Source organism: Sphaeramia orbicularis, chromosome 5, assembly GCF_902148855.1.
Source record: "Sphaeramia orbicularis chromosome 5, fSphaOr1.1, whole genome shotgun sequence".
In the NCBI taxonomy this organism is placed as follows: Eukaryota; Metazoa; Chordata; class Actinopteri; order Kurtiformes; family Apogonidae; genus Sphaeramia; species Sphaeramia orbicularis.
In genome coordinates, this window is record NC_043961.1 from 33,901,826 (window position 1) to 33,928,414 (window position 26,589).

Sequence of the window (26,589 nt, forward strand, 5' to 3'; positions counted from 1 at the left end):
GGCCTTCAGCGTGAACCCACATGTAGAATTTGCTGCAGCGTCGGCCAGCAGCTTAACTGTACCACAGGGACACACAATCCAGCAAACCAGCATTTCCAGCAGCACATAATGAGAAGAATTCCAGGGAGGCTGCAGCACAGATTAAGGTGTCACCGACTCATACGTGTTGAGCTTGACATGTCTTTGGCTTTGAACATTTACATGGCTCCTGTAGGTACCATCCTTACTGTAAGACTGTGATCGTTCTGCTTTTTAAGCACCTTAAACATCATCATCATTATCAACAGAATTTGTGCTTTTATAAAAACGCGAAGCAGCGAGAGGCGAATACACACATACAGAATTATCAAAGTAATGAGCAGCTGGCATCGGTCCGACCCCCTTGTGGATCATCCTGGCCTGTCCGTCATACACATGACTGACAAGATTAAAAAGGGATTTGTTCTTCTATCCTTGAAATTACAGTGACTGGTGGTATGAGCAGCAAATCTTTTACTACTTCTCCCCAGCTGTTCACTAGTAGATTTGCTCTTACAAGGATTGAAGACCAAAGTTTTACACAGTCGTACGATGCTGAACCAAGTGTTTGCATTCTGAAATATTCTAAAACCATAACAAGGACACAGGGATGTGTTTTTAGTATTTAATGCATGAAATGAAACTTGATATTACTGTTGACATCCTTTTATTGACACATTATTCACACATTTCAAAGCAAGAAATTAGACAGCTGTAAAGTACATGTTATTTTACAAAACACAGCAAGAGATTCATTCATTTTCCATAGTCTCATTCATACTTTTTGAGGGTTTGTAGCTGAATTTAGCTGACATTAGCGCCAGTTCATCACACACAGAGACAATCACACCACTTAGCTAGTGACAGTAGTACTCTAGTAGTACTTTCACTACTACACAGCAGCAGATTAATCCAAAAAACATAACATGTGGTCCCTGAATCAACAAAGAGATTAGTTAAAGGGAGATACTTTGCATTGCCTGGTGCTGACAAGGCAAAAATTAGACATAATCCATGATGCATTGTAACTCCTGTCACTCAAGTATTATATTTTAATACAATATGGATGTACTTTTATTTTTCTCATGTATTTATGTTTATTCAGCTCTATACTTCTCTACATTCCAGAGGAAAATATTGATAGACAGGTTAAGCTACTTGTCACATATTATAGTTTTTTTTCATGAATGTTTGTAATAACCTGAGGAATTAGTTGTTCCTTTATGGGTTTAGGGACTTCTACTCCTTCTTCATATAAAAATGTACAGTTTCTGCAATACCAGTAAAAAGACTTTGAGCAAAAAGAAAAAAAAAAAAAAAGAAATCAAATCAAATAAAAATATTTTTTTTAAAAATCCAAAATGGCAAAAACTGACTGTTGTAAAAAAAATAAAAATAAAAAAAAATAGCAGGGACACTGATACCTTCACCTATGCGTTTCTACTGCAGACATCTACACACATCTTCATCAGGGTTTATTACAAAACACAAAAGCGCACATTTACAACCTCAGTGCATCATGGGATGTCAATCAAGTTGATGGTGAGACAACAGATGCCTGTAAATATGGTTGTATGGATGAGCACCTCACTCCTTTATATTATTCAAATTTTGTACTTTTTGACCCACTGCAGCACGTATTATAAATTATTTTCTTCAAAAATCCTCTCAGATTTTCTGGAAAATACATTATTGCAAAGCCGAAAACTGGCCAATTTTTCCAGAACTCCACAAACATAATGATCCTATAGAATATATTGCATTGCGGTAGATTAAAACACAAAACAAAATGCTTGTACTTGTGCTTAGATGTTTAGAGTAAATGTGCGAATGTGTGCATGAATCAAAAAATATAATCAATACAGGGCAAACATTGTACTGCATGATGACTATTTGTACTTTTCATGTTTAAGTATATATTTCTTATATTACTGAATTAAGTTTTTGAATACACAAGTAAAGGATCTGAATACTACCTTGTTGGTAAATACATTCACATAAAGTCTCTCAGTTAAAATCATTTTAAAGGGGTTGTATTTTGCTAAACCCACTTTTATTAGTCTTTGGTACATTTATTTGTGTATTTGGACCCTAATAGTTCAAAAAGTTTGAATTTGAACCCTCCAGGTGCTGCAGAGCTATCTTTATATTCATTCCGGCAAAAATCAAGTGGATTTCTACAACCTGTTTCAATTTCTGCTTAATTTGTTATGTTTTATATCTAGTTACGTCAACACATTTGCACGTATTAGGTCAACACTACCAGGGTACGTTATAATTGTTTGTCAGCAGCAGCAGTTGTAGTAAAAACTGAAAATATGTCCAAACTTTGAGTCGATTACCTAAAATGTTCAGTTGTTGGCTGTATAAAGTGGCTGAAGGGGACAGAAAGCACAGCCAACAACCTGGAGGGGGTGGGGCGTGAAGTGGCTCTTTTGGATTTAACCCTTTCATGCATACTGGTCACTACAGTGGACAGCTGTTCTACAACTGTTCTCTTGTATATTCATGGATTTTGTTGTTTTAGTTCCATATCAGCCAACACAGTGGACACATCATCCCATACACTGCAATTCATACCATTGCTGTGATTTTGCTATTCTTGATAAACCTGATCTGCACTAACATGTTTGAGTGTAAATCAGTTGCTTGGTATTGTTATTAGACTATAATTAACAGTTTTGTTTTGTTTTGTTTTGTTTTGTTTTGTTTTTTGCATAGTATCTCCATGAAGTGAGTAATGACTTAGTATCAGAGTATGTTAAAATGTGAGAAAACATAAGATTAGCTGCATTATTTTTTTTTTTTTTTCATAGTTTTCACACAGTATATCAGTAAATATGTTTCATTGTTTCAAAAATTACATGCAGGGTGTCCAGCTGAGTGGACATTTTTGCAACTCCATGAACAATAGGTTCATACATTTTATTTTCAATTGCAGTATTTTTTTAATGCTTGGAGGAATAAAAATACTCAGGAAAAAAATCTTGATTAAGGCTCTTATAATTCATGTATGAAAGGGTTAAAGGGCCAGCGCTAAAAACGACCTTTCTTGTGTCATTACTAAGAAATAGGGTTGAAGATGGACCTGTGGAGTTAAATTAATGAAGAATTCAGACCCAAGCATAGCATTTACAGTTTATGTAGATCACAGGGAAATGTTTTAAAATGCATAATTCGATTTTTTAAAAAAAAAAGCAAAATATCACTCCTTTAACTCAGATTTCCCTCAGTCGTTGTGACAGTACTGAATATCAGACCTTAAACGACTAAATCTATAGTTTCTGCTTTGACAAGGCTTTAAAAGTTGTAAATGTATGTTACACATTAATAGCACTCAGTGACAGTGACAGATGAGGTCTCTTGTGTTCTTCTTGCCGTCCTTTTTGTAGCGTATCCTCAGAGCAGCAGGTCAGCTGTAGTTTCAGAGCAGATGAGTACTTGTGGTGAGGTCATTCAGAGTCCTGAGGTGCAGTGAAACATCCCACAGCGCTGTGGTTGGCCTCCCCACAACCACAGACTGTCTGGTAGAAGAGTGTTCTGTCTCCGGCACTGCTGGTCCTGATGGAGCCTAACAGAGGCATTAGAGCTGAATGAGGACTCGGGAGAGCGGAGTCGAGTCAGATTGAGCGTCTAACAGCAGAAAAAGCCTTTGGTGTTTTATCCAGGGAAAGGACAACAAAAGGCGCAAAGACACAAGACGGATGAGAATGTCTGCCAGAAAAAAATGAGAACAAATGTGCAGGCAATAAACTTTTATTGCCTTTTCTGAAATGTAATTATGAAGTGAAACATTGTTTTTTCATTGAATTATTTTTTATGTCCCTGTATTCCACAAATCCCAAAACCTCTCTTTGTACATAACCTTAGCACACATAACGAAATAGATTCTTTTTGTTGTTGTGTTTTATTTGTTTTTCCAAGTTTGTAATTATTTGTTTGCGATTCACAGTGGAAATTTAACAAGATATGTTAGACATTTAGAGTCACAGTGAATATCAAGGAGATAATATACTGCAGTTGTTGACAGTCGTTCCATCCAGTGATTTTTCACTGAGGGCATCATTTACTTTCTCTTTTGTCTTTACTTTTCAAAGCGCTTTATTTATCTCTACTCTACTCGTGTTCTTTCCATGCTTACAGCAAACAGGGCGACGTTTCTATGCGATGCAGAGAGTGTGTCAAAGACCGCGTCTGATCTGACACATCAGAAACAAAAGTTAGAATGACGCAACGTGCTCCAGTTCTTTGCAAATTTATTTCTTTTCTCTTTTACTGCGTTCGCTTCGTAGCCAGGAGGTCTGTCAAAGTGGCGTCAGATGGGTTATGGATTTCTACTTTGTTTGCCAAATCTTAATTTTTTTGCCTTCGTGTGCAATCGTTACCTGTTATTTTCATACCTTGGCATATGAGGGGATGTTTTTCTGAGGAGGCTTCGAACTCATGATCAGAAGGAGTTTGTTGAGTCAGAAAAGATGGGTTTTTTTTAGTTTCTTTCTTTGTATTTAAAGCAGCTGCAGCGCGAGTATCAGATTATGTGTGTTATATTTCATCCTCTATTTCACATAAATAATCGTGTCTTCGTGGGTTCCCATGTTACATGTTAGTTCTTACATTCATTCAGGTGATAACTGAGAGTGAGCCTTGCCGTTATGTGTCTCAAACTCCTCACAGATTATGAAAAACATGTGAGGTTATTTAAAAGAGTGTAGGATTTCAGGGCAATTCATTGTAATAGGTATTTGACCAACAGCTGGTATTGACCTGTATCTGTTCAAGGCCATTTGATCCAAGTGATGTGAGGTTTTTTCACTGGTTCCCCGTCGATGTAAAGCATTAAATGGACCTATGTGTTCAACTGTGTGTGAAGTGTTATTCCACTCAACCTGTCCACTTTTAATTTATTTCACTTTGCTTCCTTATTGTTTTTCCTTGTACTTTTCTCTCATTAAGCCATCAGAGGATATGGAGGACTCTGCTGCCTCAGCCCCACTGGAGTCATTGGATGCATATGGCTCCTATTAAAGCCATGTTTCACCAGAGATCTCTATTTCAGTCATATTCCCTGCTGAGACTCTGGAACTGTAGTTTCAGCGTTGTAGAGGTTTGGATTCAGGATGCAAGGAGACCACTGGCTCTTGAGTTTAGGAGGAATTCTGCCTTAACTTTCCTTCCTGTATAAATCTCGGAAACAAAAAGTCTCTATATGTCACAATTTTAATTCCTCTGGTTTGGAACCAGGTGGAGTCTGGGAGCTAATAAGGCTTATTTGATTTGAGACACAGACACTAATATTTAGTTAATACACCACGTTTGCTTTGTTTGACCATTCATCATGTGAAAGTTACTGGGCTTCTGTGGAACGGCTGCCTTTAATAGTTTTATTACTGTGACTAATTGTTGTAAAATTATTTCTCTTCCTATTAGGGGATGTGTATATCCAGCCAACTCAAGACACCAAGAACCCTGTCATCTATGGCGTATTTTCAGTCTCAGGGTAAGCGTCTGACAACTTTGTCAAACTCTTAACTTTCATGCAGTTTGGAAAGAAGGTGTGTTTCATTCCCCTCCTGCAGTTTTGATTCATTTTTCCGAGCTCAAAGGTGTCGGTTCTGTCTGATATTGAAATGCTGTTTTGCGTATGGCCTGTCAGATTCAGGCTACAAAGAACAGACAGAAAGAAGTGAGCCTGAAGTCTGGAGGGAGTCTCAGAGTCTGACGGAGCCTATAGTTTCACATACGTAGGTCAGGTTTGATAGCAAGTTGTCAGTCAGCACACTGCATTAAAATTTAGGGGAAGTCACAACCAACCGCACATGTAAATTATGATTCTGACTGCACAAAAGCAGGGAGAGGAGCGCACTGAGTCATAATAAACACATCTTGATTAATGTATTTGAGAAACAAATACTGTTATTGTTTCCATCTTCTCCTTAGGCCTGAGGATCACTTAAACCCAGCTGATAAAAACACTTGCAGTGCTAATGATAGAGGCCCATGACAGGAGTTACAAACATAGTACACCCACCACACAGCAGCAAGAGCCTGTCCTCTGGCGATTCTCTGCAGGACGTGGGTGTTTGTATGTCAGTGTGTCAGACAGTTTGACTCTAGTTGAGTCGGTTTGAGAGTGTGTTTGTGCGTCATGGTGTTTCAGTGTGTTCCTATAAGAGGCTGGCTGAGTACGTGGGAAGGAAGTAGGTTCTAGCAGTTGCACAGAGCACCCACAGTAATTATCTCTGGGTGTGAGTTAATCTGTATCCTGGAGCCTCTGCCTCTGTGTGTTCACCCTTTGCTCCTGCTCTCGTCCAGAGCTGTGTTTAAAGGCTCGGCGGTGTGCGTCTACTCCATGGCTGACATCCGAATGGTCTTCAATGGGCCTTTTGCTCACAAGGAGGGGCCCAACTACCAGTGGGTGGCTTACTCTGGGAAGATTCCCTACCCTCGACCTGGAACTGTGAGTTTTATGTATTCACAAAAACAACTTTTGACTATTTGACTATTTTCCCACAGAGAGGAGTTTAGGAAATTGCACAAGAGCAATCTCACAGTTACATCTTTTATTTGTTAACAGTGTCCAGGAGGCACTTTCACCCCCAACATGAAATCCACTAAGGATTACCCAGATGAGGTGATCAACTTCATGAGAAACCACCCAACCATGCACAATGCTGTATACCCAGTGCACAAGCGCCCCCTGGTGGTCAGAACCAACGTGGACTATGAGTTTACCACTATTGCAGTGGACCAAGTGACGGCTGCTGATGGGAGCTATGAGGTTCTCTTCCTGGGCACAGGTCAGTGCACTGTCACCTGAATTAACTTCAATGAAAACAAAACAGTGCATTTAAACATTAATGCCACATATTTACATTAAGGTTTTGATTTAACCTTCAGCTCTGACAGATAGTGAATCCTCCTTTGTGTCTGCAGATCCTTAGATTAAATGGTGTTTCCTTACTTGCGACAAACACTTTCTGCTTTTCTTCTTTATTTTGTCAATGTGAGTCAGGCTCTCCTGTATCAAAGTCTACTTTTCTCATGTTACAAATGTTTAAACCTATTACTGAACCTAATGCTGTGTTTGTCTAATACTGTCTTGCCTTTATCTATTGGTAAAATATAGATTAACTCACCCTAGTAAAAATGTTCCTACATAAATCCTACCTCTGCTCTATCTACCGTTATATTTACCTGCGATGGTTGAATAAGGAACAGATGATTTAGTTATAAAGTATCTGTTTTATATCTGTAGACATCTTGGCAGCATCACAGCATAACAGCAGCAACTATTCCAAGGGGAAATGAGAGCAACCACAGTAGAAAATCAAAGTGAAAGATGAAAAGAGCTGGCATAGCATTAGTTTTGGGTTTTTTTTCTTCTGTATTTCAGATCGAGGAACCGTCCAGAAAGTGATTGTTCTACCAAGAGACGACCTGCAGACAGAGGAGCTGGTGTTGGAGGAAGTGGAAGTCTTCAAGGTTGGTCATTTTGTTCTTATCTGATCCAAATATGGACATTATTTTTAATATTCTCAATATTCATTGTTTGACTCTCTGATTCATTGCAGGTTCCCACTCCAATTACCACCATGAAGATTTCATCCAAACGGGTAAGTTCATTTTAAGCAGTGAATATACACTAAATATTCAGCAAAAACAATTATTTTCAGTTCATAAAAAGCTAGAGGGGACTTTTTTATGAGTTTGGGATATGCACACTCAACAAACACTGCTTTTGATGTATGTTTATTTCAGCATGTATTTTTCTCCCAGGACAAACATGAGAACATTGCTCAATTTGATGGAAAATAATAAAATAAGTTCCAATTTTGAAACAGGATTTTAAATGAGACACCTTTTTGTTTAGCAGAGGCTGAGTGTTGTTATTTTATTTTGTTATGTTATTATACTTAACAGTTCATCATAACAGCTGCAGTTGAGTTTCCAAAATTCTACTACAGATTCACACGCTTAATTGAAATGATGAACTGTCATCATTTTCAATGTTAAAAACTGAAAATATCCTAAATGAGGTACAAGAGTTCAAAAGGGCAAAACCACTGCAAAGTGTTATGCATGTAGAAATAAATTATTATTATTAACACCTAAAATCTGATTCTGGCCATCAGACTGTATAACAGTTCACAGTGATCCTCCACCAATCCCATATCACATCATGTATATGTGCAATCACTATGTACATATGTAAATATCTTTAAATTTCATACTTAATTTTTTATATTTTAAGGATGTTTATTTCCTACCTGCCTTTCTTTTGCACCGGTGTGTTGCATATTGTTGCTGTATACTGTTAAATTTCCCCATGGTGGGATCAATGAAGTCTCATCTTATCTTGTTTTATCTTAATTTGACCATGTTTATCTGTTTTATTTTAGCAACAACTGTACGTAGGATCCGTGTTGGGCGTGACCCACCTGGCCCTCCATCGGTGTGATGTGTACGGGGAGGCCTGTGCCGACTGTTGTCTGGCCAGAGATCCGTACTGTGCCTGGGATGGTAAATCCTGCTCCAGATACTCAGCTTCACAGAAGAGGTGAGTATCATCATAGTATTATCTGAATTTGGACGTATGTTTTTTTATATAGATATGGAAATTAAGCTCTATATTTTTGACTCTTGATCTGATGCCTCTAGACGCAGCCGTCGGCAGGATGTAAAGTACGGCAACCCTATACGTCAATGCAGAGGTTATAACTCTAATGGTAAGCATTCATACAACCTGAATAATGAGGTCAGCCCCAGTTTGCATGTGTGTAAGGGCAACATTTACAGCAATGCGCCATAGTCTATAACAGGGGTCTCAAACATGCGGCCCGTGGGCCAAATGTGGCCCGACAAAGGTTCTAATCCAGCCCGTGGGATGAATTAGTAAAGTGCAAAAATTCCACAGTCAAGGCTGTGGAACTCATTTTAGTTCAGGTTCCACATACAGACCAATATGATCTACAGTAAAATAACAATAGAGTAATAACCTACAAAAAATGACTCCATATTTTCTTCTTGCTTTGATGTGAGAAAAATAATCTTACATTATGCCTATAAATAATACAGACTTGATTTTTTTTTTTTCTTTGTTTTTGTGCAAAAAATAACATTAAATAATGGAAGTATTTACATTTACAAACTATCCTGTAACAATAAAATGCGAATAACCTGAACAAATATGAACAACCTGAAATGTCTAAAGAAAATTAAGCACAATTTAAGCAATTTTTTTTGGCCTGTTACTAAGTGTTTAGTGTCTTTGTAGGTCTGATCCATAATGCACATGTAGAAATAATAAGTTGAGGCATAATACTGTTAAAATTGCACTAAATTTTCTCAAGTTTTTTTTTATTTAAATTTCAGTTTTTTTCAGGTTATTCACTTTTTTTTGGATAGTTTATAAAAGTAAGTATTTTCATAATTTAATTGGGGTTTTTTGCACTAAAACAAAGACAACAATTTGGAGTTGTCATTATTTATAGCTTATTATGCTATTATTTGACTCGTTCGGCTCACTGCAGATCAAAATGGACTGAATGTGGCCCCTGGTCTATAAGATCATCATATGTTTTTATCACTGAGAACCATATACTGTACTTCTTGGAAATTCCTTTTATTTCCGTTTTGCGCTAACACATCATACTTTTACATGTAATTTTACAGCTAATAAGAACACTCTGGAGTCCGTTCAGTATGGAGTTGAGGGTAGCACTACCTTCCTGGAGTGTCAGGCGAGGTCTCCTCATGTGTCTCTCAAATGGCATCTTCAGAAAGAAAATAGTGACCGAAGGAAAGAGGTGAGCAAATGATAGCTTTAGTATCTTCACGTCTTTATACACATTTGACTGTTTTTATACATACTTCAGTTGAACAGGAATGGTGTGTAAATCTGGTCCATGTAATATAAAACAGTTTGGAGTTCTTTGGCTTATAAAACCTGATATCTGTTTAAAGGAGTGTTTTTTTTTTTGTTTTTTTTTAATGGAATTATGCATTTTAAAACATTTCCCTGTGGTCTACATAAACTGTAAATGCTATACCTGGGTCTGAATTCTTCATTAATTGAACACCACAGGTCCATCTTCAACCCTATTTCTGAGTAATGACACCAGAAAGGTCGTTTTGAGCACTTGCCCTTTAAATGTAAATGAGCCACTTCATGCCTCACCCCCTCCAGGTTGTTGGCTGTGCTGCTCTGTCCTGTTCAACCACTTGTATTCGTTAATACAACCAACAACTGAACATTTTAGGTAATCGGCTCGAAGTTTGGACATATTTTCAGTTTTTACTACAACCGCTGATGCTGACAAACAATTATGGTGTACTCGGAGAAATGTTCGTCAGAAGTCTTGACCTTATGTGTGCAAATGTCGTGATGTAACTAGTAATAAAACATAACAAATTAAGAAGGAATTGAAACGGTTTGTAGAAATCCACTTGATTTTTGCCGGAATGAATATAAAGATAGTTTTGCAGCACCTGGAGGGTTCAAATTCAAACTTTATGAACTATTAGGGTCCAAAAACACAAATACATGATCCAAAGACTAATAAAAGTAGGTTTAGCAAAATATGACCCCTTTAAGTGAACTTCTACACTATATTCTAACACTATCATGTCTTTTTGAGACGTCAGTGAAATTTACGTTAAGATTGTTTTTACATCATCTTCTCTTTCCTCATATTGCTTCCAGATTCGTTCAGAGGGTCGGATCCTGAAAACTGAACAAGGTCTCCTGATCCGCTCACTGCAGTCCTCTGACAGCGGCATCTACCAGTGCACGTCCACAGAGAAAAACTTCAAGCACACACTCGTCAAACTGCAGCTCGTGGTCCTTTCCAGTCGCACAGTTAACAACGTCCTGGTGGAGACGGGCAGCCCGGCTCTTCCTCCGCTGCAGTCCAGCGCCTGGACTCCGAGTGCAGGCCAGTATAAGGACCTTCTGACCATCCTGAGTCAGCCAGAGATGGGCCTGATCAACCAGTACTGCCAGGATTACTGGCAGCTTGGAGACAGCAGCCTCGGGGACACGATGTCCACTAAAGCCAAAAGCCTGAAAGAGCTAAAAGAACAGAAGAAGCCCCGCAACCGTCGGCATCATGATGAGGAAACGACTCCGGCTGAGACATGAGGAGCTGGACTGTCACATCCAAACACCCCGAATCTACCTTTTCACACCACCTCCGAAACACTGCAACCCTCCAAATAGGGAAAAGACTCCAGTCACATGATAGAAAATCTAATTATCATAATGGACAAGACAGATATTGCAACCAAAAGCAACAGTGTCAAACAGTTTGTATACTGTTGGAAAAAATACACAATATTTATTGTAGGTTGTAAAAAGTAATTCTTTGTACCTATCTAGAAAACATGTTTTTTGTGAATAGGTAACTCTGTGCAAATATTGTTGTTATTATAATATTATTGTTAGTGTTATTGTTTATTACAATGTGTTATTATGTTGAAAATATGTTTATGTTTGGTGTTTTTGAGAAACAGCAACAATAACTCGGTGATGGGACATTGGGAGGATCCACCTAAGGAGCATGTATTGTAGGCTACCACGTTGGATTACTTGACTGCTGGCAGTATTCAGTCTCTAAGCTGGAAGTCGGGTCACTGTTGTGGTGAATTTCTCGAACTTCCCTAAATGTCTTCACCAGAACTCTACTCTACTGTAAATCGGACAGTTTTTTTACTGCAAGATACAAGCTGTTGACAGAAAGATGGCAAAAACGGCATTTCACGGGACATGTATGGATAAAAAAAAATGCCCGAAGACTGCGTCGTACAGTCACGTGAATGAAAAGATGAACGATGTCTCAGTAGCCTCCTTTCATTACGTCGTCCAGTCAGCCCTCAATCTTAAATCACCTGCCGAAATCTTCCAAAATCAGTTGCTGCCAAGTGTTTGTTTTGTTTATATGTGAATATCACATCTCAATGTTGTATCCTTAACAAACGTGATCTTTGTGATAAGCTGTTTTATGGGGGTAAAGGGTCTTTTAACAACACAAAAGCTGAAAATAACATTGCCTTCTCTTTTCTCTTTTGAGATAAGGAATTCCAGCAGGCAGCTAAATGTGAGTTTGTGACATTTTGTGATTTAAAAAAAAAAAAAATTTTCGAAGCAAGGCACCTTCTGTTCCCAAAGTGGTGATCCCAACAAAGAGTGAATACTTCACATATATCTGTGGCAAATGCAGCAGAGTCAGAGCATGCACTTTGTTTGCTCTGCGGACCCTGTAGAGTAAATCCAAAGTCTGCATTCCTGCCAGTTTCATAACAAATATTGGTCCTATTTAGCCATAAAATAAGACTCTTAAATTGAATAACAGCTCACTTGCAATTTGAAGGTCTACAATTTTGACTGATTGAGGATGGTGATTATGTTGTATCAGCTGGTTAAACAATAAATTCAGTAAATTTGGTTATATTTGCTGTTATATAAGATGTTTGTACTGAGTAACATACAGTGAAATCGACACAAGCACAATAACAAAGTGATCACCACAAAACCTGAAGAGAAACATACCAAAATATCCAGAAGGTTACTTTTCATTGTGCATGGCATGTACAGTGTATGTATATGGTATTTGTCTAAAATGCTATGTTGCTGTGGATGTCAGTGAATGTCTTTCTCATTGTGGAAATATGGAAATACTATCAGTGCAAGAAAGATGTGCTCACACCTTCTATGGTAAGAAATGCTGAAAGTACAGAAAGGTCAGATTGTGATTTTAAAACCTCTCTTTTTGGTTCTCTTCCTCTCTATCTCTATCTCTATCTTGTCTGTCTCTTTCTTTGTACGTCTCTCTGCCCCTCTTTTTTTTTTTTTTTGCAAACAAATTTGCATATATTTCAAATGTGCATCTATTTTTTTCTGTTATTTTCTCTTTTTGGCAGACTTTGCTCTGGGTCATTGAGGTAAAGCAATGTATGATATAATGCACAGTTGATGTTATTGTAATGACTTGTAAAAAATATTATCTTTTCTTCCTCATCCATGTTGCTGACTAATAAATTAAAGCTCTATATTTTATAATAACAGAGATTCTCCACCGTTTGTCAGTGGTGAGCACGTACACAGTGATTTTGGTGCTTTGCTTTATTGTTTTACTGATCTGCTGAGGTGTTTCCATTCACAGGAGTGATTCAGAAGCTTAACCACTACTGACTCAACAAACTCCTACAATAGTCAGAGTAATTTGTCACTATTGTTCACCCAAAAGTGTTAAAATATAATGATGTTAAATGAAGAAAAGTCACTGCTAAAACACAAAATAGATTAACTGTCTGTTATTCTGACTGTGTTGGCTGTATAGCAATGCTAACACACATATGGTACATGCATACATAATGAAAAGTGAGTAGATTAAGATCCTTAACCAGCTCCAGATTTAGGTCAATGAGATCTGTCAGGTGAACCCGTAAAGCTCTTTAATCACTTCGGAGCTCACCCCTCTGTCTGTTTTATCATGAAGAAATACTATCTACATGTCTGTCTCTCTTCATGTTTGGGCTTGGTCACTTATTTTAGTGACCCCATGATCTGTATTTGTAGTAAAAACTATTTGTGTTTAGTCACAGACTCTTCTCAGTTCCTCCATAAATACCATGTTCTCAGCTCCACACTTCTCCACATTCAGTGTTTTGTATTTTTTTTGGTCCTGATGTTGGAGAACCTTGTTAGGTTGAATTATTTATGAGCAAAGCATCAAACAATTTAGCTTTCCATGCATCTCTTTTAAAGGAACCTAAGACCAATGTAGAGAGATAAGCACTTGAGCCGATGTTCATCTTCCGCTGAGCACAGCAAAGTCCCCCCTAAAGGTTAGATCAGTCCTACACTGATGTATGTCTGCTTCTGCTCACACCTTCCCCTCTGCCCTAAAACATTCCTGTCCTTGTGCACCATTGGCCATCCCAGGTCAGGTGGGAAGACGATGCCCAAAATCCTTTCCTAAGTCGGGGAAATACTCAAACATTCTCCAGTATTTGCTGCAGGCAGTGGACGCATCAGCTGCATAGTTGGCGGCACCGGTCACAGTGTAGGCGATCAGCCAGGACCTGCTTCCATTTTTCCTGACTTTTGAGTAAAGGGGCCTAAGCCGGGAAAAGTAGGATGGGGGCTGGAGCGAGCGCCGAGGAGAAACGCTCCAGGGAGCTGGAGAAGAAGCTGAAGGAGGATGCCGACAAGGATGCAAGAACTGTCAAGCTGCTGCTGCTAGGTAATGTCAGTCCAACCGACTCACTGGGGACTCAAATGACTTACTGTAGATGCATTAAAGGGACCCCGAATCATGTTACAGATATTTAAGGGGCCCCAAAGACCCATAGAGGTGATGAAGCTACTTTTACTTTTTATATATAATAATTAATTTGATAACTAGAAAACTTCTGAATAGGATAGAAATATACTATAGTTGATGTATAAGTTTCCTTTAAAAAGAAAAAAAAAAGTATGGAGACGAGACAAGGAAATTATTGCTTTGTATTTTAATAAATCTCTCTGAGTTTTCTCTTCATTTTACTCAATTCTAATCAAATTCCTCCTGAGGGAAGTATTTACATGGACATGGTGTATTACATTATTGTACGTTATATGTGATGAAAGAAATATGTGTTTAACAAGTAAAGGCTTAATAACCAGTGTCATTGAACTGCTGAGACACTTTAATAATCACCTAACCAAATCCCTTGTTAATCCTGACACAAAAGGTCCTCGATACAAAGGGCTTAACCCTGAAGGACACAGATATACCCTGCTGCCCGACTGTGTGGCGTTCAGACACCCAAACAAGACAAAAAACTTTCTATAGTTAAAGCAGTGGAGGCTTTTAATCAGTAAATTCTGTCAACCGCAATGTCTTTAAATACAAATACTGTCTTTCGATAAAAAGTATTAAATCAGCAATGTACATGACTATACTAAAATATCTGAGTATATCTCTCAGGTTGAAAATATGAGTGTCGTCGTCACCTCAATAAAGTGTGGCAGAGACAGAAAAGTTTTAACTGATATCAGCTTTGAAAAAGATTCCACCTAAAGTTTTTGTCACATGCAGTTAACAGAATAAAAGCTTAAAAACAGTAAATAATCAGATCCCATAAAATAATATGAAACTAAGATTGGACTTGCATCACCACATATTTTTGTCTTTTCTTTTAATAAATACATTAAATTCTTATCTTCTTTTGTGCAGGTGCTGGAGAGTCAGGCAAAAGTACAATTGTCAAACAGATGAAGTAAGTTTTCTTTTATTTTTTTACATTGTACAAAAGGCTTGTGTCATTTTTATAAATCACGCACTGACACTGTGTATTATTGTCCCAACAGAATTATCCACAAAGATGGTTACTCACTTGAAGAATGCTTGGAGTTCATTGTCATCATCTACAGCAACACTCTGCAGTCCATCATGGCCATTGTGAAAGCCATGACCACACTGAATATTAACTACGGCCACTCTGATCAGGCGGTAAAGACTGATGCTTCTAAATACTGATAAATCAATAGCAGGTGCCTGTCTTAAATTAGTTGTCATTAAGTTCTCCAATGCCTTCTGCAGGATGATGCAAGGAAACTCATGCATCTTGCAGACACCATTGAGGAGGGTACCATGCCTAAAGAACTGTCAGACATCATTTTGCGTCTGTGGAAGGACTCTGGCATTCAGGCGTGCTTCGACAGGGCCTCAGAATACCAGCTCAATGACTCTGCTGGATAGTAAGAAACCACTTCCATTTATATCCAACATCATTACAAGGTATTAGTGTTTTTTCATGATTTTATTTCCTTTTTCCTCAGCTACCTGAATGACTTGGAGCGACTGATTCAGCCAGGCTATGTGCCCACTGAGCAGGATGTGCTGCGATCAAGAGTGAAGACCACCGGTATCATCGAGACCCAGTTTTCCTTCAAAGATCTCAATTTCAGGTGATTCATTGCACTAATAACTCTTCGCCTGTGTTTGCCCTGTTGCCTATAGCAGTCACACAGATAATGTTGCCTCTTTTTTCCACCGCAGAATGTTTGATGTGGGTGGACAAAGGTCAGAGAGAAAGAAATGGATTCATTGTTTCGAAGGTGTGACCTGTATCATCTTCATTGCTGCTTTGAGCGCCTACGACATGGTGCTGGTGGAGGATGATGAAGTGGTATGATATTGCACTGTGCTTTAGTTTTTTGGGGTTTTTTTACGGCTTATTTCTTTTGGGTAATCAAAAGTGTTTTTTCACTGACACTGGTTAAAAACAAACAACTCCTGTTTTTCCTACAGAATCGAATGCATGAGAGTCTGCACTTGTTCAACAGTATCTGCAACCACCGTTACTTTGCCACCACTTCCATTGTACTTTTCCTGAACAAGAAAGATGTGTTCGTTGAGAAGATCAAGAAAGCTCATCTCAGCATGTGCTTCCCTGAATATGATGGTGAGATCATTTTGTTGCACATGTTGCAGCTGATTTATGGGTTTGGGAGAATGAATGAAAGCTAAATTTGATCTTTTCTTTTTTCTTTAAGGCCCCAATACTTATGAGGATGCTGGTAACTACATCAAAATGCAGTTCTTGGACCTGAACATGCGCAGAGATGTCAAAGAAATCTACTCTCACATGACCTGTGCCACAGACACAGAGAACGTCAAATTTGTGTTTGACGCCGTAACCGACATCATCATCAAAGAAAACCTGAAAGACTGCGGTCTTTTCTAAAAGACGAGCTAAGATAGCAAATAAAGGTGTGCAAAGTTTGCAAAGTATTGCAACAAAAATGACTCAGAATTGACTTTTGAATCAGCTAAAGCTAAATGTGACCTCTTTTTTCCACAGGTTGCTGTTGTAGCCATGTCAGATCCCTCCTCAGTTTCAACTGTGACATCTGCTGTGGATCCAAGATGAGAAACTGTCACTTCAATCAGCTGTTCTCAAACTGAAAATAATTGATTTTTTTTTGGTACAAAACTGAGTTGTAGCTTTGACCAAAGACTTCTGGCCACCTGAGACCAGAGGAAAGCACTCACATCAGAAAATCCTGTGCAGATTTCAGATGAGTTGAATATTAGTCAAGCTAACTTCTGTCCTGAACTATACTTTGGAGGGCTACGCAATCTGTAGTTAAAACATCTTAAGCTTCTATCAGCATTCAATGATTTCTTCTAACAGGTACTAAAGTTAATAGACATAAGGCTAAAGTATCATCTCAGTAAAAGAAAACAAAATGGCCTCACCACCTGCAAATGCACTTCAACCTCTGTCAGAAATATTAAAGGAAGTTTGTCACTAGAAATTGCTTTTCTATACAGAAACAAGTCAACACATGGTAATACACACAGGTAAGAAACTCAGTTTATAAGGAGAGTGTAATTGTTAGAGGATTACTTTTTGCAGTAGATAAAGGGCCCCTGTATATAAATAAAGTGTTTGACTGGAAAGTCCATGAAGTGCAGTGATACTGTATTGGTCTGTAAAATTGTTAAAATCTTAGATGCTATATATTTTAATTTATATACCCTATAAGTTATGAAAAACATTATTAAACTCCAGGCCTGTGAGCCAACAATCATGTACAGAGACAAATTAAATGACTGTAAAAGTTGATTAAATCTATTAAAGCTTCTGTAGAAAACTGAGTACTTTACTATGTTTTTACAAATAAAAGCAACACAGCAACATCTTGTTCATAATCTGTAGTTTATTAAATTCACAAAGTAGTTCAGGTTCCTTATGACAGTATGCGTAAGGTTGGAAAGATTTACCTTTAATTTCATACAGATTCAAGATAACCTGAGACACATACAGAGGGAGAATGTGAGCAAATTGGAAAATGTCATGGTTTGGAAAGAGTTAAGACAACAGCTGTCTCTCGCAGCCAAAAAAAACCCAAACGACTGTAGTTTGATATTATCAAGGTTGAAGGTCAGATGAGCTTTAAGATGTCTGGTAAAAGAGGAACTAGTCAGAAAATACAGCCCGAATGAGCTGTACTTGGACCAAATACCACTGTTAAAGAGGCACCATAAACTTGTCTGAATGGAACAATAATGAAATTCACAGTACAGCTGTACCTCTGCTCAGTGCAGTTATCTTGTAACATCAGATTAACAGGTAATAAGACCTGCAATATAAAAACCTAAGGCTATCCTAAGACATTGTAGGCAATGTCGCAGGAAAGTTTGATTTTTTTTTTTTTTTTACTTTTTTTTTGACAAAGCATTCAATGAGTTTGTTTTCCTTTAAACCCTGAGTTTTCACCACATGGTTGATAAGTAAGATGATGTGCAATATCATGAACACAAAGAAAAACAGCAAATGACAACCCCATGTGAACTGACTCCGTCTATACTACATAACTGACAGAAAAATGAAGAATACAAATATCTTCTCACTTATTAATATTAAAACACATTATGGCTTGTTTTGTCATGTCTAAAAAAAAGAGCTTTATGTCATAATCAGTGTAAAACTTAACATACACATGGAATGACACCTAATGTGCAATATCAATGGCCTCAAAAGAAATACTTAAGATTAACCACAACACTTTACACCACCCAGAAAGACCAAAAAGAGTTTAAGGCACTTTTAAATAGGATAAACCTCACACTAAGTCATAAGACACACCTATTTGCTCTTTGTAAGACATTGAGTAACAAGAAGCCTGAGAGAAATGCCTCAGTTTCCCTCTTTGTTATTGGAAATGTGTTACTGGTTCACAGAAAGGAAGCATTTTGGGATTATGTTGTCTGGACCGAAAAAAAAGAGCAGAAGTTTGACTTGTTAAATACACAAAACAAAAGCAAGTTAGACGGCGCTTTAAACTGTCTTTAAATAAAGGCTGGAATAAGCGCAATCTTGTTTATGGAAAAAACAATCATTATTGTAATTGTGACGAGTGTTAGCATTTTGGGAAACTAGTCTCAAACTGATAAAAGACCAACAAACCATCTACAGGCACAATCTAAAACATGCTACAACCTCATAACAACCACGGTTTTAAAGAATGTGCATAAGTGCTGTCATCATTTGTCATTTTCCAGCCCTTACGTAAAAGCACTGATCTAGTCAAGTGAATCAACTGCAAAGAGGCACTAATCATCAGGTTTAGAGAGATTTGTTTAGAGGTGAGTGTTCCATAGGCTTTACATTTTACTTGTGTGGCTGAATGGCACTGTTCCCATTAATGCAAAAATACCACTCACAGCTCAGCTGCAATTTAAACACACATATTCACACACTCTCACAGACGCACACACACCTGACCACACATTTTTTGCTGCACAAAAGCACATCAGTTGTTCTAAAATCACAATCTCAGTGTGTCATCAGCCCAAAAGTAATGAAACGTGACTCCTCCTTAACATCCAGCAAGAAAGTTGTTCACCTTTGTCGACAACATCAACACATACACACTCATACACACACACAACAACTAATCAAACTGCTTTCTCAGGTTTCCTTGAGTGTCAGGATTTCTGGAATCTCAGCAGCAGAACAGAGCAGATGCTACAAGAAGTTTTAGCCGAAAGACGACCCCACCTAACTTTGTTGCATCTGCTCCTTTGTGTTATACTGAAGGATTATGTCACCAGCTGCATCTTCTCACTCAAAACAGTCCAACCATGTGATCGATCTGCCTCATGTAGACACTTTTTAAAGGCAGGGCATACCGTCGCTCCTCTGGGATCCTGTTGCACTGGTGAATCAAAGAAAAAGAAGAAAGAATATACTGTACAATCACTCTGCTCTAGCCATCAGAACCTGTATATTTACATTTTTATCACCATATAACATATGACATTAGGAATTTAGCTAGAGTGATGGACTTACATTGCTGGTGTTGTTGAGAGCCCAGTTGTTTGGCTCTGCTTTTGTCAGTGCTCCTTCTTCACATGGAAACTCATTCCACTGTTTCTCCCTGAAGCGCTTGTCTATAGGCACAACATGGCCCTCTGTGGTGAAGATGTACTTGTTATCGGATTTGTGAAGTGGGTTGTCCTCATCAAACAGCTGCAATGCCAGAAAGAGAAAGTTTTAACAATAGATCTAAAGTTTACTTTGAGCGACAACAAAATAAATTCAATAATTAAATGTGTTTTAAATGGACTACATGTAGCATAAATACTGTCAAAACATTAAAAATGACCCATTAGTGTTTAGAATAAAGAAGTCTGAATTAATGCCAAAAATGCCAACATACTGGATTGTAGAGATATGAACTAAATCTATTCATACCAAAGGTCTGATGGATTTTTGTGATCACTAGATGGGATAATAGCCACTTTTACCCAGAGATCCTGAAAAAAAGGTGAGATGGTAATCCCAGCTTTTTGCCACCATTGGCCGATTTCCACAGCCAAAGGAGTAACAGAGGTGAGACAGGCTGGACTTTTACACAGCAGAACTGCGTTATGGAATCAAAGGGACAACAGCTTGCAGATCTCAGCATCCCTCCAGTTCGACATCTTTCTGGTGACATTGATATGTTTGTTTACTGTACACGATACGTGCTGATTTTGAAATTCCCCGGACACAGGGGTCACACACGCAATACGTCATCAAAACATCACACCTTGGTTGCAGAACGAGAGGTGTTCCTTTTACATACATACATTTAAAAAAATAAATAAATAAATAAATAAAAATTAAGTGATGCTTTTACATCATGATTCCACCTTTATCATGGCTCTGTTACCACCTTCAGAGCTGATACAAAGCAGCAATAAAGGGGACCAAATGATCCCACCATTTCGTTTACACAGATGTCTTTCTGGAATAAAGGTGAAATATTCCCGTAACAGAAGTGCTGTGTAAAAGGGGCTAGTGAGTCACTGTGGTCTCCAATGGTGAGAAAAACTTAAACTACTGGGCCTTTAACCAAAGCGTCAGAAAGTGACACGATAGGATGAAAACCATGAATTTTTGTTTGAAGGAGAAAACTTGATACATAATAAAGATAGATGTATGTTAGCAATGAGCTTTACATTTTATGAAATGGGTGATACAGTCTGGATCCATGGTATTAATTCACTGGTGGTTTGGGTAGTCCTAAAGGTGCTCTGGTACATTACTTCCCCCTGCTGTTGAGAGTTTGAAATATTAATACTACTTTAAGTTATTTAGGGGCTAGGTTAGGATGCTAAGGATTAGGATGGTAATTAATTAATTATTCAAAAAATAGATTAACCAAAGATTAAAATATGGAGTAGAGGTGTAGAAATTAATGGAATCACAAATACACTGTACTGTGGACATAATAATCAAATCATGAAGCCAGTCAAATTAATCAAATATATACTGATGCAAAGGTTTATGTTTTCTTAGTATGGTCTGTATGATTACGCACTGAGGTTTGTTAAATAGATGGTGGAATTAAAAAGATGAAACTGTTAATATTTTAGACTTGTCTAATTGTAGAAAGCTCATTCTAAATGAAAAGGTGTTAGATTTATCTCAAAGCTTGAATAAATTGATGAAAAAGCTGCAATGTGCTGTAATACACAAAGCTGAGGATACAATAAATTGAGATGCACTGATAGTTGATGATAAGTGAATCACATTAGCATCAAACAGAATGTAAAGGCCAGTGAAGATTCACACCTCTAATATTTATTGGGCCTTATTCCATGCTGTGGGGATTATTTGGACCTACTGAGCAACAACTCATTGAAAACATTCAGGTAACATACCAGGTAAAGATATTTGCATGTCTCACTGAGGAAGAAGCTCTCCATGCGATCCTCTTTGGATTTGTCCACAACGTGGTGGAGAGTGGCATACCCACATCTGAAAATATCACAGCAGAGCAGTCTTAACACATCTAAGCATCATAAAAACCATGGAAAAAAGATTTGTATTACATGATTCATACCTGACTTTGGCATCTTTTTCAAGGCTCTGGAGGATATCCATTCCAACATGTAAGTAGAAAGGGTTTTTGGTTGCCTGTGAAAAGTAAGAAATGAAAATATTACTTTTGAGTACACATAATACCTCATAATAATCTCATGGCATGCGTTACATCAGATGAGGACTGATACCTGGTAGAGCAAATAAGTGGACTCCACTAGCTCTGGTCTTAGGGGGTAGAAGAGCACATCAGGAGCCTGCAGCTGCCAGTTGTATCGCTCCGGCAAAGCCCCAAAGCGCTTCCAGATGGCATAGTAGAAGGCATGCAGGCAAATGGCATTATCTACGTCACCATTCAGCACCTACAACACAGAGATAGTAACTGGAGCATAAACCAACAATACATTTCACACATTTCTAAGATCTAACATAGCTGGAAATACATCATCCAACCTGTAGGCCAGGGAAGAAGGCCTGTAGGGAGTCGATCCAGGTGTTCATTATTTCACCACTGAACATGTTCACATTAACATAGAGAGGTGGGTCTCCCTCTCCCTCATTACATGATTCTCTCCTGGGAAAAAAAAGAGAAAGATTTTACAACAGTGTGCCTCCAAGCAAATATATGGAGCAGCTTGAAAATCCCAAGTACAGCTATTTTTGAATCCCAATAAATATCATTATCACACTGTAAATGTTTCCTTTTTACACAATATATGTAATTTTTTTTAATACTGTCAATACTTAAAATGCTTCAATGATTTGTAATGTTCTGCTCTTTAAACAACAAATAACTGTTTTGTTCAATCTTCACGAAGAATCAAAACAAAGCTTTCAATGTTTGAATTTACTGTGACTGATTTTTGTCATGAGAGAATTTTTGCACATATTGCTCAGCTGTAAATGAGAATTATGTAATTTGTATAGTAATCAGTAATAGCTGATGAAAACGGATATCAGTCTTCAGTTCTTCATGATATCTGCAAGACTAAAAATTCTGCTCAAACATTTTTTTTTTTTTGAGTGTCATCAAACGAACAAAGGGGAATCAAATCCTCTAGGCAGTGATGCATATAGAGAGCTACAATAGTTTCCCGAAGTACATAGTCACATGTCAGTATTTTCCTGTAAATTACAAAAATCACCTATACGTGACACAGTAGATTGTCATCATTTCCTTGTCTGACTCACCCTCTCCTCAGGTGGTTTTGTATACTCTCATAAGCAGCTTGGAACATCTTGTAGTCTTCCTTTTCACCAAAAAGGATGTACGATTTCAGCAAATACTCATAAAAGGAGTCCATACCAGCGCCAAGACCACTCTGCTTTCCAACCCATTGGCCTGTCTGGATATTAACTACATTTCCTGTTCAATCACGAAGAAAAATCAAAAAGTTTCTTTAAATAATTCAAGAATCTTTATCATCCCAAAGGGGCAATTCTGCGTACAATAATAATGAATGATAAGTGATCACTGCCAGCATCATGTTTACAACTTAAAGCCTTTACTATATTATTACAAAATGAAAAGCCAAATAAGGGAGGAAGGGACGTCTACAAAGAGTATTTTCACAGAGTTACACAGTGCTTACCTAACAAACCGGTTTCATTGCTCCTCAGGTTCCACAGAGCTCTGACAGCCCTCCTGGCTACCCACTCAAATGTGGAATCTCCAATTAAACGGCTTAGAATCCCAAACTCCACCAGTAAGGAACCAGCTCCTGCAGTGCAGGTCTCATTGATGCTATCAAGAGGGACTCCAGTCTTCAGATTCACCTGCATTAAATGTACAAATGAGTGGCTTTTAAACAGTTTGCAGAGTCAAGCCGTTACACTCATTATAAAGCAGTGGTCCTACTCACCCTGGGGTAAGGGATGCCTGTGCTGGTGTTCTCAAAGGCTGGCAGCAGGCGGACAGCCAGGTCATGAGCCAAGTGAAGGAGCTCATTATCATAACCTTCAAAGCCCACCTCACCAAATGGGTGTTTTGGGTCTGTCAGCAGAATGTGAGCTGAAATAAGGCTTCCCAAAATCCTTCAAAGAAAAGCGAAATAAGAAAGTGAAGTTCTACATGGTCTTAATAACAAAACCAAGGTGCTCATCCAAACTGTACTGATAAAATGTAACTGCATACAGCTACAACTTCCAGATTTATTCAGTTTGGAATAAATTTGTACAACCAAAATGAATGGTTTGCACTTTTTCATGACTTAAAAATTATAGTAACACATACCTGATGTTTGCCTCAAACACTTGCACCGTTGAGTCCTTGTCAAAAGATACTGTATCTATAACCAGTTTGACGGCTCTCTGGAACTCTGTCACATTACCAAGCACCTGGAGAGAAACGTCAGACTATATCACATCAACAGGTTTCTACACTACAGTTCAAGTTCATTTCAAATTTTAGACAGCTATAGTACAGAAGATCTAAAAGAAAGTCTATTGCAGTGAATAACTTGTATGCTTTACTGCTATTAAAATCTTCATATGCATTTATTTTTTTTTAGTATAAACTTACATTCCTATATATAGTTAATTAACAAACTCCTCTTCAGTCTGACTGTGACCTGATTTGGAGTTTGCTACGAAACCACAACTGAAACCACAGCGTTAACCGTTGTGCTACCGTGTCACTAACTATGGTGCAAAGCACGTTTAGCAGAACATGTGTCAGAAGATAACGTCTGCTTCACAAAATGGATTTAGCTCCTCAACGATGACAAATGCCACTGTGATGAGTAACGAATACTCTACAGTCTTTACGGTACTATCTCTGTCATTTTCATTCCAACTCTATCTCCACACTATGGTCAAATTCCAGGTTATTTTGTGACCTTTAAAATACTCAGAAACTAAGAATTAAACAGCTTACCAGCAAGGTGTCTAAGGTGTCTATTAGTGTCAGCGAGTAATTTCCCAAAACATCATTTATGTTGATGTTTGATCTGAAATGAAAGCAGCGACACAGTTACAGCAGTAGTGAGAGAGGAAAACTGATAATGACACAGAAAGAAACTAAATAAACCTCAGCAACAACAGGAATGTGTAGATGTTTGAGTAATATTTTGACTGACTGAGTTGAAAACACAGAAACATCTTATTAAAATTTTAATTGACAAATAAACCAGAACACTAACTTCACTTTACTGTTACCCTCTTGAAAGCAAATTTTAAGTAGTGAGTCTGAGTGAACATGAACCAAAGTGGTTCTGAATAATGGATGTGAATAGCATGGCATATTGCATAGTGTGTTGTTACGTAAAAAAGACAAAAACTTTTTTAAGGTGTCATTTTTTTCATGAGTGACAGATGACATAACACTGTTGACTCAATGGGTGCAGTTTTCAAGCATAGGTTTTAAGATGCACAGTTAATAATAAGAATAAATAAAGATCCCACACCCTTCTCTGTACAGCACCTTAGATGAAATTTGCTGCTAAATGAGCCTTGTGACAGGGTTTACACCACCAAGCCACCTGGGATTTGAGTCTAAGTTTTGTCTGTCACACAATTCACACAATGACTGCTTTGTGACTGGTATAACTTTATGAACAAAGTGGACAATAGCTGACCCTAAAAATCTGAGATAACAGCGGACACAATGGAACTTCTTGTTAGACAGCATATTGTAGGTGATAGATAATATTCATTTGTGCCATTTGTTATTAAGTTTCAGTGCTCAAGTTTGTACACTGTACATGAACTATTGGACTCTAATTACACAAATTCTTCTTTGTTTAGTTTTTTGTGCGTCTTAAGTTTACTTACGTCATTATTGTTAAATTCCGTGTTCTATAATACCTCGGAATCCTAATGTCAAATGAATGAACCAACACATGAATAAAACCCTGAAGCTGCACCTGTCCCAGTTTGGGCCCTCCTGTAAACCAGTGTGCTTCAACCCTGACCTGAGCAGCAGTGGGCAGCACTGAGATCAGTAAAACAAAGGCTGATTTGACTGTGAACATAATGCAAATGCCCTGCATGTCTCCAGAGACAGTTAGGATACAGGTGGAGGACAGTTCAGTTCAGTGACTCACGGGTTTAGTACGTCTGGTCCCCTCCCTTCACAGTCAATGGGGTTGAGCTCGTCCTCAGGAAAGGCATATTTCATGTAATTGTCATATCCGAAATAGAACATCTCTTTGGCCATGTCCTTCATTTTCACTTTCAGAGTGTCTGGAAAGGAGCTGTACCTCCGGACGTACTCGTCCTTGTTGCCATCGAACAGATTCAGGTAGGATCTCTTGAGGGACTCATCTCCCACCTTTGCACAAGTGGACGCCGTCTCTTCATATGTATGGCCCTGTATTCGTTGAGACCAGGCGTTATTCCTCTGGTCAGTTCCCTTTTCCTCCCTGAATAACAAGTCAAGTTTGTGCAAATTGAAACTAAGGTGGAAGTTAAATCCCCAGCTTACGTTAGATCCCAGTCCGAAGGCTAGCCACAGCACACAGCTGACAGAGAGTCTCAGCACGACCAGACCAACTACTATTGACCTCCATTGCATCTTTGCCCTGGGTCGATATTAAAACGCATAATTTAAGTCCACACAGGGGTAACCAAATGTGAATTCTCAGTTTGTCAGGCTTAACTACAAGCACAGAAAGGCTGTAGTGATTCCGCCTCACACGCTTCCTGTCAACAAACCAGCCCCTCCCCGATTCTGAAGTCTGATTGGCTCTTCTACTTGATCGTCATCGA

The 26,589-nt window shown here is 38.2% G+C and overlaps 3 protein-coding genes across 4 annotated transcripts in view; 2 read left to right on the forward strand and 1 right to left on the reverse strand.

The window, feature by feature from the left end:
* sema3fa (sema domain, immunoglobulin domain (Ig), short basic domain, secreted, (semaphorin) 3Fa) overlaps nt 1-13,089 on the forward strand; it is a 59,371-nt gene extending 46,282 nt beyond the window's left edge. For both annotated transcript variants that reach the window (XM_030134620.1, XM_030134621.1), the window contains 9 exons: nt 5,446-5,515; nt 6,331-6,475; nt 6,593-6,815; nt 7,412-7,500; nt 7,590-7,631; nt 8,418-8,575; nt 8,677-8,744; nt 9,691-9,824; nt 10,721-13,089. In XM_030134620.1, the coding sequence (XP_029990480.1) occupies nt 5,446-5,515; nt 6,331-6,475; nt 6,593-6,815; nt 7,412-7,500; nt 7,590-7,631; nt 8,418-8,575; nt 8,677-8,744; nt 9,691-9,824; nt 10,721-11,158 (1,367 nt within the window). In that variant the 3' untranslated portion in view covers nt 11,159-13,089. The remainder of the gene's footprint in view (nt 1-5,445; nt 5,516-6,330; nt 6,476-6,592; nt 6,816-7,411; nt 7,501-7,589; nt 7,632-8,417; nt 8,576-8,676; nt 8,745-9,690; nt 9,825-10,720) is intronic.
* A 919-nt stretch (nt 13,090-14,008) lies between these two features.
* Nucleotides 14,009-17,666, forward strand: gnat1 (guanine nucleotide binding protein (G protein), alpha transducing activity polypeptide 1). Its single transcript, XM_030134623.1, has 9 exons — nt 14,009-14,261; nt 15,237-15,279; nt 15,371-15,512; nt 15,603-15,760; nt 15,842-15,970; nt 16,062-16,191; nt 16,314-16,467; nt 16,559-16,775; nt 16,867-17,666. Exons 1-8 carry the CDS (start codon nt 14,156-14,158, stop codon nt 16,747-16,749), a joined length of 1,053 nt encoding a protein of 350 aa, XP_029990483.1. The 5' UTR covers nt 14,009-14,155; the 3' UTR covers nt 16,750-16,775; nt 16,867-17,666.
* edem1 (ER degradation enhancer, mannosidase alpha-like 1) lies at nt 16,989-26,547 on the reverse strand. The gene is made up of 12 exons (XM_030134622.1): nt 25,926-26,547; nt 24,758-24,830; nt 24,116-24,219; nt 23,745-23,916; nt 23,475-23,658; nt 23,074-23,248; nt 22,336-22,456; nt 22,074-22,244; nt 21,905-21,978; nt 21,723-21,819; nt 19,864-20,043; nt 16,989-19,729 (listed from the first exon to the last, which is right to left on the reverse strand). The coding sequence occupies exons 1-12, from the start codon at nt 26,393-26,395 to the stop codon at nt 19,640-19,642; spliced, it is 1,911 nt and encodes a 636-aa protein (XP_029990482.1). The 5' UTR covers nt 26,396-26,547; the 3' UTR covers nt 16,989-19,639.
* Nucleotides 26,548-26,589: the final 42 nt, after the last annotated feature.